The 17354-nt window shown below is 40.4% G+C and overlaps 1 protein-coding gene across 2 annotated transcripts; it reads right to left on the minus strand.

The window, feature by feature from the left end:
- Nucleotides 1-4923: 4923 nt before the first annotated feature.
- LOC148521795 (keratin, type I cytoskeletal 12-like) lies at nucleotides 4924-13411 on the minus strand. Of its 2 annotated transcripts, XM_088474749.1 has the most exons (9): nucleotides 13243-13411; nucleotides 12749-13179; nucleotides 11956-12038; nucleotides 11702-11858; nucleotides 8979-9140; nucleotides 7783-7908; nucleotides 6606-6823; nucleotides 6459-6526; nucleotides 4924-5121 (listed from the first exon to the last, which is right to left on the minus strand). In XM_088474749.1, the coding sequence occupies exons 1-9, from the start codon at nucleotides 13409-13411 to the stop codon at nucleotides 5024-5026; spliced, it is 1512 nt and encodes a 503-aa protein (XP_088330875.1). In that variant the 3' UTR covers nucleotides 4924-5023. The 2 variants fall into 2 exon arrangements, with proteins under 2 accessions (XP_088330875.1, XP_088330874.1); XM_088474748.1 differs by having other exon boundaries at nucleotides 12749-13411.
- Nucleotides 13412-17354: the final 3943 nt, after the last annotated feature.

Here is a 17354-nt window from a genome sequence, read left to right on the forward strand (position 1 = left end):
TTTGTGATATCTTCTTAGAACGCACAGTTCTTTGCTGTGCTTTTGCCAGCTTAACTCGTTTGATTTTTTTTAGCGGGATGAGGGCTTCCATCGTCATGTGAAGCTGAACCACTAGTCATAAACATATGGAAAGACCTTAGCCGTTCCTTGCCACTCCATGTTGTAAATGGCATATTGGCAAGTTTACGTTTCTCCTCAGATGATTTAAATGTTTTTTTTAAGGTAATTTTCCTGAACTTTGGGATTGTATATGCCCTCTACTATGACATTGGGCATCGGCTTTGGCAGACGACGTTGATGGCATGTTATCGTCATGACTAGTGGCAGCAGCTTCAGCACTAGGAGGAAGTGGTTCTTGATCTTTCCCTATTTTATTTTTATCGGAGAAAATTTGGTCCTCCATTTATGTTATATTGATATATACGTGCGGCTAAGGCGCACACAAACACAGAAAATAATTTTTTATTTTTGTTGGAGACTAGTGCACTTTGTGGGTTACACCACCCTTTAAGAAATGAGCCAGCTGGCTCTTTACTTATGGGACACAGGCGCACGCTTGGTGCTGCTCCTTTGTTGATGCACGTGCAGCTACAGTGCACACAAATCACAAAAACAGAAAAAAAATAAGAATTTTTAATTTTTTGTGGAGCGCACTTTGAGGGTTACACCACCCTTTAACAGATAGACGCACGCTTGGCGCTGCTGCTTTGAGGATGCACGTACAGTGCACACAATTCACAAACACAGAAGAAAATGTTTTTTTTTTTTGTTGGAGTGCATTTTGGAGGTTACACCACCCTTTAACAGACAGACGCACGCTTGTCGCTGTTGCTTTGAGGATGCAGGTGCGGCTACAGTCCACACAAATCACAAAGACAGAAAAAAAATGTATTTTTATTTTTTGTGGAGCGCACTTTGGGGGTTACACCACCCTTTAACAGACAGACGCACGCTTGGCGCTGCTGCTTTGAGGATGCAGGTGCGGCTACTGCACATACATTTCACACACAAACAGAAGAAAAGAAGATTATTTTATTTTTGTTGGAGCGCTCTTTGGGGATTACACCACCCTTTAACAGACAGACGCACGCTTGTCGCTGCTGCTTTGAGGATGCAGGTGCATCTACTGCGCATACATTTCACACACAAACAGAAAAAAAAAATATTTTATTTTTGTTGGAGCGCACTTTGGGGGTTACACCACCCTTTAACAGACAGACGCACGCTTGTCGCTGCTGCTTTGAGGATGCAGGTGCGGCTACTGCGCATACATTTCACACACAAACACAGAAAAAAGAAGATTATTTTATTTTTGTTGGAGCGCACTTTGGGGGTTACCCCACCCTTTAACAGACAGATGCACGCTTGGCACTGCTGCTTTGAGGATGCAAGAACAGTGCACACAATTCACAAACACAGAAGAAAATGTTTTTTTTTGTTGGAGTGCACTTTGGGGGCTTACACCACCCTTTAAGAGATGAGCCAGCTGGCCCTTTATTTATGGGACACAGGCGCATGCTTGGCGCTGCTCCTTTGTTGATGCACGTGCAGCCACAGTGCACACAATTCACAAACACAGAAAATAATTTTTTATTTTGTTTGGAGTGCACTTTGGGGGTTACACCATCCTTTAACGGTCAAGCTTATGACACAGGCGCACGCTTGGCGCTACTTTGTTGATGCACGTGCGGCCATACTGCACACAATTCACAAACACAGAAAATAACTTTTTATTTTGTTTGGCGTGCACTTTGGGGGTTACAGCACCCTTTAACGGTCAAGCCAGTTGGCCCTTTACTTATGACACAGGCGCACGCTTGACGCTACTTTGTTGATGCACGTGCGGTTACTGTGCACACAATTCACAAAAAAATATTTTTTTTTATTTTTTTTGGAGTGCACTTTGGGGATTACATCACCCTTTAACGGACAAGCCAGCTGGCCCTTTACTTATGGGACACAGGCGCATGCTTGGCGCTGCTCCTTTGTTGATGCACGTACAGCCACAGTGCACACAATTCACAAACACAGAAAATAATTTTTTATTTTGTTTGGAGTGCACTTTGGGGGTTACAGCATCCGTAAATGGTCAAGCCAGTCGGCCCTTTACTTATATCACAGGCGCACGCTTGATGCTGCTTTGTTGATGCACGTGCGACTACTGTGCACACAATTCACAAAAAACTATATATATATATTTTTTTTTTGGAGTGCACTTTGGGGGTTACAGCACCCTTTAATGGACAGGCGCACGCTTGGCGCTGATCCTTTGTTGATGCACATACAGCCACAGTGCACACAATTCACAAACACAGAAAATAATTTTTTATTTTGTTTGGAGTGCACTTTGGGGGTTACAGTACCCTTTAACGGTCAAGCCAGCCGGCCCTTTACTTATGACACAGGTGCACGCTTTGCGTTACTTGATGCATGTGCGGCTACTGCCCACACAATTCACAAACACAAAAAAAAAAAATAATTTTTTTGGAGTGCACAGATCACCTCCTGGACAACACTACAAGACCATCGCGACCATCAACCTGCACGCTCGTATAGGCTGTGGGTGGTGACCCACAGCTATACAAGCGTCCAGGAGGACGCTCCATAATTATGGAGGTGGGCCCTCATTCAGAGCGAGCGCTCTAGTCAGAGCATCCGGCTCTGAATCAGGGCCTAAGTGTTTTTGTCAATAAATCTCTATTATAAAGATCAGGCATGTTGTTGCTCAATTCAGCTGAAGGTTACAGTATTGTGTGGGCTAGTAATACAATATGGTGTTAAACATGGACTGGAAGCTGAAAATTTAATGGTAGCCTAATTATCTGATATGGTTATCCGGTACTGTAACTGATATTGCTTTAATTTGGGAGGGCAAGACAACATACAGTGTTTCTTTACAACTCAGCTTTCTGGACCGTATACCATAGCCAAAGTCCTATCATTCTAGGATGCAGCCTAGCAGAAATAGAGATGAAAGGCCTGATTCAGAGGTGAACACATTTAAAACATTGGGTGCAAGTGACCGATGTTTTAAATATGCACATGCCTCTGATTGATTATTTTGCTGGGGAATGCAGATTGGACCGGCATGGAGCGAGAAGTGAGTGAGGGGTGGGTTTTGTCAGCTGGCATGTTGCTGGGACTGCATCAGAAGACACAGTTCCACTGACACTGGCAGCCATTTACCATCTGACATTCTCAGAAACCATAGGGTTGGTCTAACGTCCGATGGTGAAGCCAATGTCTGCTCTTTGGTGCGACTATTTGCGCGTTGCAGCAGATTACAGCCACAGCTTAGTAGACTGCCGATTGGCTGCTGCATTAGCATAAATTCTAAGTTGCATCCACTACTTCATTATTGTCCACCTCCGAATCAGGCTCTAAGTGCCTGATTTTGAGTTGCATAAAAAAGTGAACGCAGCAGCATCTTTTGGTGTTTGACCATCTGCGGCTGTCGATGTTGATTGACAGCTCGCCCCGTATGGTAGGCGGGTCCAGGGGGGGGGTGGCTGGCCAAACGGAGGTGTTCTCGAAGGAGCGCCTGCCATTTGGGGGCGGCCCTACTGACGTCACCAGTGATGTCAATAGTGAGCTTTTGGCTCTATTAGAGCCGGAAGCTCACTGGGGCTTGCGGCAGACAAAACCCTACCACAAGGGTCTCGTCGCAAGCCCGATGGTCGCGACCATTGTGACTATCACCTGGCTGCTCGCAAAAGCTGTGGGTGGTCACCCACAGCTTAGCAAGCGGCCAGGAGCACGGCACCAAAAAAAAAAAAAAGCCGCCCTGATTCAGAGCGAGCGCTCTGAGTGAGTGTCCGGCTCTGAATCAGGGCCTCTGTGTAATACCTGTGCCATAGGAGATTTCAGAATTTTTCACACATTTGCAGTTGCAAATAATCACTCTATTATGTGAACAGAAGTGTCCTCTTGCATCTTTGCTGCGTATGCGTCAAATTGTGCCACACATTGTGCAAGGTGTGTGCCCATGAGTGGATACACGCACTGCTTTCGCACCCGCGACTCCTTAGGGTTACATGGTGCGATTGTAGGGCATGCCATAGTGTACCGTAGCATATGTCGCTGTGGGTAATCGCATGGTGTGATGCGTGCGCACTCGTAGCGTGATTGGCAAGGATGTAAGAGGACACATCTGTAGATTGCATGTAGCTCTGAATCAGGCCCTGTATCAGGCAGGTTGCTACAGCTGCAGGGCACTCTCAATTTAAGAATGAATAAACGACTCTTTTTTCTCAATTTGTGAGATACGTATGTACCAATAAGTGAACAGTAATCAAAACCAAATGTTGCATTGAATGGGTGTTTTAATGGAGGGGTAAGGGGGCTGGTAGTGTCCCAGTGCTTATAAAGCAGTGATAATGCCCACTGGGAATATGGCATGACCCCACTGTGGTGAGGCCAAAACCCTTCTCAAATGCACTCACTGACACTATCATTCATTCAAAATTTGATGCCACCACGCCAGGCAAATGGTTAAAGAATGCACTTTGAAAGTAGATGCATAGCACAAGGTTTTCTCTAAGCTTATAAAATGAAGATCTAATTCATTCCATGTTGGCATTAGTATCACAAGCTTAAAGAAATTAGTTATCCAGCCGTCCTCATGTGGTGTTGAGGGATAGTCTACCAGATTGCTGTGGTGATGTGACCATGTAACTGACTGCATACAGTATGCACTGTGATCTGTGCTAGCAACATTACAGGGGGTGCTGTAAGTATATTAGCCTAGGGCATCCAGAATCCTTGATCAGGCCCTGCTTGTAAAACATGCTGAATTGAGAAATTGTGTTTGTTGGTTGCTCACAAGGTCATGACAGACATCTGGTTTAGCAAAAATATAACATGCAGTAGTACATACAGTTACATAAACCACACATCTTGCTAGCAAAGGTTTATTGAACAGAATATGCTAAGTAAAGAAAAAGCCTGAGTGAAGGGAGGACAGAAGCTGCTCTTTGAGGAAGACGATTTCTCATCATTTCCGGTATGTCTGCTGTCCTTTATTTTAATATTTCTCTTCAATTTCCTTAACCTGCTGTCCAACAACTTTTCCATCCACCACATCCTCATAGATGGTCTTCACTCTTCTGACTTTGGTTGAGTCTAAGAAGAACAAGAAGGAGTGTATCAGTTTATTAAGTGAATAAAAGTTTTAGTTGTATTTTTCTGTTGCCAGGTACAATGTAGAGTGTAGAGTACCTTTCTTCTGGCAAATTCACTGACATTTATATATTTATTACATTTATTTATATGACATATTCTTTTTCACCCATTACTAACATCAGCCTAGTTGCTGTCAATCTAACATACATTACTTTGTAGTCCGTACACATAAAATCACATAATGCCAATTTTCTGGATGCAAGAATCTAAAATAGTGATATGTATCATATTTAGCAGTATTACAACATTTGTTATTTAAAAAAAAAAAGAAAATACATTTACAGATCATTGCAATATATATCTAATAACTGATAATAAATGTGGAGAGATGGAGCACCGCACTGTGATGCATATATATGGTTGCCAGTAGCTGTATTATTGTCTCAGTTCAGGTCACATTGGTGTCCTTGTTTTTCTATCTCATTAAGCTGAAACATTATCCCATTCCTTAAGTTTATTTTGGAAATTAAAGGAAAAGAATCAACTGCTACCTTTATTAGCTATAGTTTGTTGTGTCTAAGGCCAAATCAGCTTGGTTGCACATTTGTACTTTATTTTGTGTGAAGAATGGTGGAATGTATGCTGCTATTTGCTCTCTGCAGTCAAGTGGATCTTTGACCTGGTCTTGCTGGGCCATAAAGACTGTGTTAAGACTCATTTTTGTTGGCATATGGAGTGCCCTACATCCATGATACTCCATTACATGAAGGATCTGTCCTTTACCAAGATGGCTGCTGTTAAGAGATCTTTGCATGCATGGTGCCATCTTGGCATTGTGTTTGATCGCCACAATACTACACAGATTTGTAGTACTCAGCTCTGTGGGGGATCCTGCTATATACTGCAATACTGCCTACATACATGACTGGATTGTCCCTTGTATGCTCTGCTCCATCTCCTCTACTTGTATGTATGATTGTGAGTATGACTGTACCAAATCTGTTCACTGCTATAAACCCAAACTCCTTTATTAAGTCTATGTGACTGATGTGTCTACAACAGTACTTTTCACTGGTGTCTACTATTTCCTAACTGTGTATACCACAAAATAGTACACACATGTTAACAATTTTGCTTATGGAAAGAAGTGCCAAGTGATAGGAGCCTATCTATATTGAGAGTTACTTTCCTGCTGACCCTCTTGTGCAAAATGCTTGTGTGGCTTTCACCGTACCTACACAAAAGATGGCATTTTATGATGAGGTTTGACTTGTAGCTGATAATAGAATAAATAAATGTTTGGCCCATTTGCAAATGGTTCTTGTGGTATATTTTACCTTTAGAAGAATCCACTGAAACAGCTGGGGATCTTGAAGATGAAGAAGTGACTCCCTGTGATGATGACCTTTAATACAGAGATAACATGTTAGTCCTACAGTCATTGTGTCAATCACTCTTTATACGGGGATAGTTGGGGTTCTTACCCTAATTCTCCATCCAGCAACTGACGATATTTTTCAATTTCTTGCTCCAGCCGGGTCTTGATATCCAGTAGCTGTTTGTACTCATCACTCTGACGTTCCATATCAAACCTCAGCTGGCTCAGTTGTTCTTCCACACTACTGATAATGTTTTGTATCTGCCCAATCTGAGCACAATATCGACCTTCTGTTTCTGCCAGTGTTGATTCAAGGGATTTTTTCTGGGAAAAATGAAGACAGTTTTTCTTTTATATCACCTCATGTATGACTTTGATAACCTTTGAGCTTTGTACAGGACATTGTAATATTGAAAAACAGACCTAGGTAGTTGCCTATTTAACTTTACTGTGGTAAACATTGTTTCTTGACCTCACAACTTGCAACTGGATTAATTCCCTGATAAATTAGCTCCATAATGTAGTACTGATTTTTCCTAATGCACTTGGCTAAGTGAGCAGATACAAACCGGTTTAATTGGTTTTTGATTTTAGTAGGTAAAATAAAAAGTAAAAATAACAAGAACAGATGTCAGCATAGCTAGCTAATACTTCCAAATGTGTTAAATAAAGATAGTTCCAGTCACAGTTAATATAAGTTAGAACCGTACTTATGTCTGTATGTACACTTCCGGCTGCCTGGAGAAATGCTCATCTTCCTGCTCATGGTCTATTGATTGCAGTGCATGTGACTTCATGACATTGCGTGCACTGGGGGTAAGGGGCCTGCCCCTATATACTGTATTCTTTGGGTGCAAATGCATCCAACTGTAAATGAGCCCGATTACGGCCATATTTCTACATGCTGTCAGCCGCTAGTTCATGCTCAATGTTTGGATTTCTTATCTGTATATATTTAAAATTTGTACTTCTATGATGTCCTTCATCAATGAATTGTTGAATTACCATTCTTTTTATACTGTCACAATTGAATTTAAAGAATCATTCTATTGGCCCCAAGTCTATATGGGCCCATATTGTATAATGAATACAAAAAGAACATGGAAAAATATTAATTGCTGTGTGAAATCACAAATGTGTTAACTATTTGAGTACATATTGTACATTATAGCATATATATATAGTATGAAATAGGTATTTAAAACTTTTTTTTACATTATATTAAACTCTATGTTGGGCCCTTGCATTTGCAATTATGGCTTTTTCCAACACCATATTCATACCACTGCCAACTGGGACTGAAGCTCTATCTCCAAGCCTTGAAGTGTTCTTTTCAGGTCAGTGATCTCTGTGCTACTGGACTGCACCTCAGCTACCCCAGCTGTAATTTCCTTCTTCAGATCCTTGCTCTGAAACAGTAAAGTGACACATGGAAAACCAACTTCACATAGCAGATAAAACTGCAACAAGCATGACTAATTTCCCTTTTGTTTTCTAAATTGTTTGGTTCTTTTATGCTACGTCATCCATTTATTGCTATTAACCAACTACATATCATGATAACCTCTGTCTAATGGGTCCCACGTGTCACCGACGGATTGTCACAATTCCCCAATCCCCAGACGCCAGGGTTGGGGCATTGGTGAAATCCAATATGTTGGATTTCCCTGATTTGCCAATCCAGACCAAAATATGATCGGGATCGACAAATCGGGGACTTTTAATATAAAGAATTTCCTTGATTCCCAGACAGATTGGCGATCATCAATGACTGCTGTGGTGGACTGGTGGGTTCGGTCGGATCGGGGAATCAGGGAAATGGCCGCCTGATGTATGGGGACCTTAAGTTAAGCTACTTTATTGTTAGCTAACCAAGTTAGTGAGAAGTCCTCACCAAGCTGTCATGAAGTAACTTACTGCTATAATGTAACAAATAAGGAAAATCCTCTGTTTAGGAGGTTAATACGGGAATCCTTTAAACATGAGGCAAACATCAGTCACCCAATCTGCAAAATACAGCTTGCTGGTGCTTCCCCCCAAATGCCCATGTTTCAAATGTTGAGGAAAAGTGCAGGGAGTTCCTGGGCAGTGACTGAGAAGTGGCTAGCAGTGCACGCAATGGTCTGTTCAGTGGGCGTATTATGGGAGCCGGCGTGTAAATGAAAGCGGATGCATACACAGACAGCCACATGCATAGGAAGCTTTAGTCAGATAGAGAAACTGCACCTGCCATTGGGCTAATGCAAGTCTCGACGAAGCAACAAATGGTGGCATCTAAGAATACACCAATTGGTATTACTGCATCTACGGACAATGAAAGTGGGCATCTCTGTCCTTGCACATTTGACAGCACAGATATACACAAGGGAAAGAGTTTGTAGAAGTATTTGCATAAAGTGGCAGATGGGCGACAACCAATAGACGCTGCTGCGCACCCGTCTGCATAGGACTCAGAATCAGGCACGTTATTTCTCTTTACCTGTTCATTAAATCGAGCCTCAGCCTCTCTTCTGTTCTTGTCAGCCATTTGCTCGTACTGTTCTCTCATGTCATTCAGGAGTTTGGTCAAATCTGTGCCTGGAGCTGCATTCATTTCAACGGTTAATTGGCCAGCTTCTCCGCCTTGGAGAGATCCCATCTCCTACATGGAAACATTAGCAATATTAAGCATCCTAGTATTTACATGTATTTCTGACACCTATATATTTAAATGTAATAGTATTTCTTATATCTCTGACCATGCATTGCATCTACCTGTACATTAAATGTAATCGTATTTCTTACCTCTTTGAAACTTGATAAAAAGATGGACATAATCTAATACCAAACTTATTCCCACCCTGAAGGATTCAATACAAAATGTTTTCCTATGACAAAATATTCTTTGCTAAATGTTATATTTACAATCAGAATTGCAATATCTAATGCCAGTATTACACCTGCTGCAGTGTTTTCTCCATCCTTCTAAAATGTTTAAAAATCAGAATCATTTTATTTTTATTGATTTATAAAATGTTTTACCAGGGAGAAATACATTGAGATTGCTCTCATTTTGAAGTATGTCCTGGCTACTGAAAGGTAAACATACATGTGATTCAGACCTATCAATTATTTATTAACACAACAAGGTCTAGACACTATTTATCTATGCTGCTGTAGTTAACGCCTACAGTATATTTATCCTGGAAAATAAACTACTGTTTGTTATGTACTAACAATAATGCAAATGTGGAGACACAATGACCATCTCATCAGACATTTCTTTCCGTTGTCTAACTAACTTGAACAAACACAGCTGATTGCTTATTGCTGAGAGAAAGACAGCCCTGATATGCTCTTGCTTCTTCGCTCTCACAGTTTGATCAATAAGTGGGTTTCCTGCTTGTTATACAGTGCCTTATGAAATTCTAGATTAAAGACTCATGACACATGTTCAGATCTGCCAAGGTCATGACCCGATCTTCCAGATAGTGCAGAAGATCTACCCAAACACACCCATATTTTGTGCTGTCTATACATTCATCATTAGGCTCCGACCACTGCTGAAATTGGGACTGTTGCGTGGAAATGGGAATGTTGGGGGTATGTTCCCTTTTCTACTTCTACAATTTGCTCACTGCAGCTGTCTCCTGTACTCTCTTATACTGGAGATCTTTCCAAGTGCTCTAGAAAAACCTCAGGGAGTAGGAGAGAACTCATGTACCAGACGTATTAACAGCCAGTTAGTTCTGTCTAGTGCTGTTGTCATCCAGTTAGCCATTATCGGTTCTTATAGTCAAAGTATTGTATGCCTCCTCTTTCTCAATAAGTAAATACTAGAGACCGCAAAAGAAAGCACAAAAACATACAAGGAAGAAAAGGCTAAAGAATCTTGCATTTGCAGATCTACAGGTATGGAACTCTCTAACTACAAGTTATAAGCACAACATCATATCTGGGAAACAACAGAACAGAGAATGTAAATTACATAGCAGCAAGGATCACAGTTTGAAAGAATTCCTTAATAGATTTTTCAAGAATAGACAGGTTTTATTTAACTGCTCAGTTGCTAGAGGGAACATATTGGGTATCATACTCTCTGATATTTTTATTTCAGCTGCTTGAATACAATTTAAAGAATTAGCTAAAAGATAATCATAGACTCTGAAAGCTTACATCATTTACTTTACTATCTGGGCACACATAAAACAGCATTGCATTAAGTGCAAGGTATCCAGTCACCTGATGCAGCGTGTGACTGAGTTGTTAGAATTCATTTCATTACAGTTCCTAGGACTGCTGACCAGGCAATGTATAAGGATAACTGATCTCTGAAAAATGTGGGTAAGCTATAGGGGTGATTCACAAAACAAAACGTAAGATCCTCAAATATTGAGTTTTTTTCTATTCATAAATGACACCTATTTATTCTTGGAAACGAAATATCTTTTTTTAACATACCTAAATTATTTGTTAACGTTTTTCCATTGTGTAAGTGCTAAATTAATAGTATGGCTATATCAAATAAATACACATATTATTAAGGTCAGATTTATCCATAGCAATATATTAATTAGCCATGATTCAAGGAATTAGTATGAAACTAAATAAACCTTAACCCTCATTTCTGGGCAAATATTTCATACTATTCTAAACTCAATAGACACAAAAAACACCAAAACTTGATCCAAAACCTTTCCTAAGTACCCTTATACCAAACACTAATTTTTAGTGAGTTTATTTTTAAATGTACATTTTATTTTAAAATTACAAGTAGGCATCCATGACTCCTAGCAGTATGGATGGTTGTGACAGGGAGGACAAGTAGAATTAGAAGTACTAAGGGTACTTAGGGCTCTTTTTATAGTGTAACAAGAATGTATTGTGAATCCAGCAGTGGTAGAGCAAACTGATTGCATAGGAGGTGCAGCAGAGGAGTGGCAAGCCAGGTTCACAAAGGTCCGCCTCGCAGTATTTCCAGGAATCCTTCATGTGCTAACCACTTCACCATGTACTTCTTCTAATTCTAGTTGTGGGGATGTAACAAATCTCCTAAATGATCACTGTGCCATGTATGACACACATGCAAAACTCTCTCAATGTATCTATTAGTGTTTGACAACCATATTTCACATCCTCCATATTTCATGTCCGGTACATAATATATATTGCTATAGTTACATTTACATATACAGTAAGACAGAGACTGTAGCTGGCTCTTACCTCCTGGTGATTCTTCTTGAGATGCACCAGTTCTTCTGTCAGGCCCTCAATCTGCATTTCCAGGTCAGACCTAGCCATGGTCAGCTCATCCAGGACTCTACGCAGACCGTTAATATCAGCGTCCACACTCTGACGGAGAGCCAACTCATTCTCATACCTGTAGAGATGTCATTATCATCTCACCTCTCTCCAGCTTGTAGGTTAAAGTCCACCACAAACAACAATTAAGACATGCCAGTAATTGTATAACTTACTTCAGTCTGAAGTCATCAGCTGCCAACCTGGCATTGTCAATTTGCAAAATGGCCTTGGCATTGTCAATAGTGGCAGCAAGGATCTAAAATAGGAATCAAATTAGAATAAAGAGCTTTTTTTGTCATTTCTTTTTATATTATATGAATATAGTAATTTGAGTGATACATTAGTTATCTTTAAAACACGCAAAACCTTATTTCAAAATCATTATACACAACGGTGCTATAACTCATATAAAGCAATTATATACTGGTCTTATTCAAATTAAAATAAAGATTAGGCAATGAAAACAAATTTCTCATTAATTGCTAGGGATGTATGGATAGTCTTACACAGCAAGACCCTCATTCACTTTATACTGTCTGATAAAGAGTAAGTGGATAGGAATGCTGTATGCAGTACTCATGGGTAGTGCATTGTGGTGTCTTGCAGTGGAAAAGGGCGAGGGTATATGCCCATAGGGATCCATGGTACTATGGACCCTAAGGCAAAATGGAGGATTGAGCATTTCCATCATAATGAACCTCATGGTTCCATTTTGCTATGTTTTAAATTATATATTTTGCAGATTATCTCACACTTTCATAAAATCACCTAGAAATCATATTACAGTAACTACAGTTTTTTTTTATTTCGGTCATATATAGTATCTGAAAATACTCTATGTAGTTCCCAAATCAATAAAAAATAGTTCTTTAAATGAAAATACTTAGTGAATGAGACATTTCCTGCATATTGTTGCATAAATGTCTATTACTCATAGATGAATGGGCTTTTAAATAAATTTCTAACCTTATTTCTGAGATCCTCAATAATTGTGTAGTATTTGCTATAGTCCACTCCTCCTGCACTAGTAGAGGACACAGAAGTTCTCTTTTCGTACCACTCTCGAATTTTGCGCTCAAGGTCAGCATTATCCTCTTCTAATTCCTTGACCTTGTTTAGGTAAGTAGCTAAGCGGTCATTGAGGTTCTGCATGGTTTGTTTTTCATTGGTTGCAAGTATGCCTTCATAACCTCCTCCTCCAAATCCCCCTCCAGCGCCTCCACCAAATCCCCCTCCAGCGCCTCCACCAAATCCCCCTCCAGCACCTCCACCAGCTCCCCCACCAAAACCTCCACCAGTTCCACCACCAAATCCTCCTCCATACCCTCCACCAGCTCCCCCACCAATTCCTCCTGCATAACCTCCACCAGCTCCCCCACCAAGTCCTCCTGCATAACCTCCCCCACCAAGTCCTCCTGCATAACCTCCACCAGCTCCCCCACCAAGTCCTCCTGCATAACCTCCACCAGCTCCCCCACTAAAACCTCCTCCATACCCTCCACCACCTCTTGCTGCAAAACCATCATTAAATTCACCACCTCCAAACCCCTCATTAAAGCCATGTCCTCCTCCAGATGTACTTCCAACACTTTGATAGGAAGACATTGATTTCCGAAAACTAGTCGACATGATGATGGTGGAGTAATTTGCAAGGTGATCTGTGACTGTAGTATCCAGCAGATGCCGGCACTGATAGATACTTGTCCTTTTATATAAAATGATGGTGGGTGTATCGTCTAAGATCTGCAATTTGGTGCCCAGTTCAATAATTTATTCAGTTTCAGTATGTTCCTATCTGCACAAATATTTTAGCTCAAGGCTATATTTATTAAATCAAAAGGAGAGCATGGGTGGAGTGAAATTATATTGTCTTAAAGCTGCTGAAGCCTATCTAAACCTGCCTAAACAAATTAATTATGCATTATACTTTAACATTTGTGCTGAAAGCAACTAGAACTTTGCCAGATGATAAGACTTCTACCTTTTTTTCTAGTTTGCAGTTCATCTTATTCAATCTTAAGGTAAATAGGGATTTGGTTACTAATGACATATGAAGCATATAGTTTACAAACAATGGTATGTGATATGTGGTGCACATTATATCTGCATTAAGAGCTTCAGCTGCTGTAGAATTTTGTGAATGATATGTCATCATCCCTTAATGCATGACTTTAAATGGATACATGTCTGAAGAGCTTACATAAACTACAAAAAATAACAATATTATTACTAAGTTAACTATATTAATAGTTAAAGTGCATGGACTCAAAATGAAGGGGTATGTAGTCAGTTGAGATGTGCGCTGATCCCCCGTGTTTTGGTTTTTAATCTGGATTCATCTTCATGTTTTGGTTTTTGTTTTGCAAAACCACCCTCATATGCTTTGATTATGGTTTTAATCTGTATGTTTTTTATTATTGAAATAAGCAGATAAAATCATGTAATTTGGACCTGCTTTTGTTCCTATAGCATTACTAACATCAATAACATTAATTTCCAGTCATTCCAGTAATGTTTGATCACCTCACAGTTTACAATTTTGTACATCAATATTGTCAAAAGGCTGCAGTGAGCAGGCTGGCTAAACTAAGTAATACCCCTTTTACACCAGAGCTAAAACCCGGGTTATTGCAGGGTTAACCCGGGTAGCTCCTTGGTGTAAAAGGGGACTGGTTTGGATTTCCTGGGTCGGGTGACCCGGCAATCCATCCCAGGTAACGTGCAGTGTTTAACACGGGAATAACCAGTGAAACCCTGCAGTGTAAATGGCGCGATCTGGTTCAGGGTGACCTGGATCATGCTGCTTGCCTGCCGATTGGCCAGCTACAGTGTTGCTTGGAGATGACGGTATCTCCAAACATCCACTTCAATGATGGAAAAGCCGAGTCTCTGCAGACCCGGCTCCGGTGTAAATGGTGCCGACTTGGGAATATCCTGAGTTGGAACCGAGGAAATTCCAGGTCTGATCCGGATTGGAACTCTGTTCCAACCTCCGGGTCAGACCCGGAATTTCAGTTTAAAAGAGGTATAACAGAGCAGCGGCGCAAACACACGGCAGTTTCAGAGAATATAGCATATCTATGAAACATTGCCACACAGCAGTGGTAGACAGGATAGCAGTTTAATAATCTATACATTCTCAAAGAAACCAAGAATATTTTCATTAATCAAGAACTAGATCTGAGACTGAGGATTGATTGATTGATTAATTAATTGAATTGATTAATTTAATTTAGATAATTTATTAAAATGTAAAATAGAAAAGGCCATTAAAGAATACAATATTAATTGTCAAATATTTCTCACAAGGTTTGAAAGAGAAGTCAAGAAAATTAATAGTTGCACTGAAGATCTGCAAACTGCAAATCAGCCTATCTTACACTAACAAAAATAAGGAGGCTGACCTGGCCATTTCAAACTTTTCATTAATCAAATAGTACTAGATAAGAGGCCCAAGGACAGTACAGGTAAAAGGAAGCAGAAAAGAGAAGCTATTATAATTATAAAGAAAAACAGACATGGGCCATGCAAACCAGGAGACCATCAACAATGCACCAGTAAAGTACAGCCCAGTAAAGCACAATGAAAAGAAAAGTGGTGCTTGGTGGAATTGTCATTGGACCCTCCAACCTACAGTTATGTTGTATATTAAAAAGAACATGTACAGTTTAACAAATCAAGCACTTCAGCGACAGGGACTGCCACTTTTGTGGCAGAAGTGCTTTGTTTGAGTGGGCCTCCACTTAACAAGCTACCAATGGGCTTAAGGCAGATAGCAGTGTTGTTAATTCTCTCTATAGTTGGAAGAGGTTATTCTCCTCAACCAATTCCTCACCCTCATCAGTGTTCATATCATCATAACACTATATTAGCTCATCCCCACTGGAATCCATGATTAAAGTCTCTGTAAGTTGATGTAGTTGGCAGGAAAGGTCTTCTTCATGGAATTTGTGGCTAATTTTTAGGAACATTGGCTGTTCCACATTTTTATGAGTTTAGCCTCCTACTGCATTTGCTCACAAGGTTCCTGGATATGCTAAACACTCTTTCCGAGTACACACTGGAGGGTGGTCAGCTTAAGTAAAGCAAAGCTCCAAATTGCTTTTTCCTCCCAGTACCCAAAATGACTGTTTGACATGCCAACTTGTACATTGTCATTAACATATTTCTCCACCATTTTATTGATGGTTACTGTATAAGATTGAGTCTCATTAGAGGTGTCAATAATTTTGTGAAATTCTTTTAGGCTTTGGCTTCACCAGCTGTCATAATGTTGTTTCACTCTGGTGCACTGAGTGAACTCATTCTCATTACTAGTGAGTCTCTGGGATAAGGTCAGTTTTTTCCTCGCAGAAGCTCTTGCAGGATAAACTTTGCCATGTTATATACCACTTGAGCTGCCAACTTGCTCAAAATGAACTCTTTAAATCTCTTAACATTTGTGTCAGTTGGAAATAAAACTTAGAATCAAGCATGGTTGTCAAAATTTAGTAATTCAGTTGCAAGATCTTGATAAGCATTTGGTCCTGGTGAAGCGAATACAGAACTTATCTATAAGTCCAACATTCTTAGCGGAATTGCTTTATATCATCCCCTTCTTCAGTTTATCTAGGTGCTTTTCCAATAGCTTAATTATGGGAATCACCTGACTCAGGCTGACATTTTTTGAACTCACTTTATTGGTTGCTACTTCAAATGGTTTCAGTACCTTGCATATAATGTAAAGTACAGAACTCTCCACTGTGTGGGACTAAGGTAATATTCCCCCTCCTCTTTCCATGTTATGGCTTGTTGTGTAGGTTTGGATGGCTTGTTGCTGTTCCTCCATTTGCTGAAGCATATTATGGGTGGAATTCTACTTGGTCACTACCTCTTGCTTCAGTTGATGGCATTGCAAATTGAACTGTTCTAGCAACTGCTGCAATCTTCTACATGCAGCTGCTAAATGCCAAAAACGTCCAGAAATTTTTCTGGCCACAGACAGCATCCCCTTCACGCCCCATCCATTTTGAAAAAAAAAATTAAAGCACAAAGTTTATTGTGTAGGCAAAACATGGGGTATGTTCAAATTCACCCAGTTGAAATGCTCTCACAATGTTACATGCATTATTGGAAATTACAAATCCTGAGGAGAGTCCTAGTGGGGTAAGCCATTTTGCTATGACATCTCTGAGTTTTGACTAGGTTGACACTGGTGAAGCCAGTGATACAGACAGTAGCCTGTCTGTAGATGAGCTGGCTTTGTGTGTTGGATGCTGCTGCTGCTGAAGGGGATACACCCACCCAGTGGACTGTCACAGTCATGTAATCTTTTGTTTGACCAATACCGCTTGTCCACATATCTGTGGTTAAGTGGATAGTGGGTACAATGAAATTTTCTAGGCCCAGAACTAGTCTTCTTTTAAGGTCCCCATACAGGCTAGGAATTGCTATTCTTGCATTTGGTAGCGGGATACAGGACCTTAAATAACTGTATAAAACCACAAGCATTGATGGCTAAAGGTTACATAGTGGTTCCTACCATTGAAGTCAATGGTGGAAAACGCTTATTGGCTGAGAGAGGCAGAAGCTC

The sequence above is a fragment of the Taudactylus pleione genome, unplaced genomic scaffold (assembly GCF_031769625.1).
Source record: "Taudactylus pleione unplaced genomic scaffold, aTauple2 ptg000155l, whole genome shotgun sequence".
NCBI classification, from domain to species: Eukaryota; Metazoa; Chordata; class Amphibia; order Anura; family Myobatrachidae; genus Taudactylus; species Taudactylus pleione.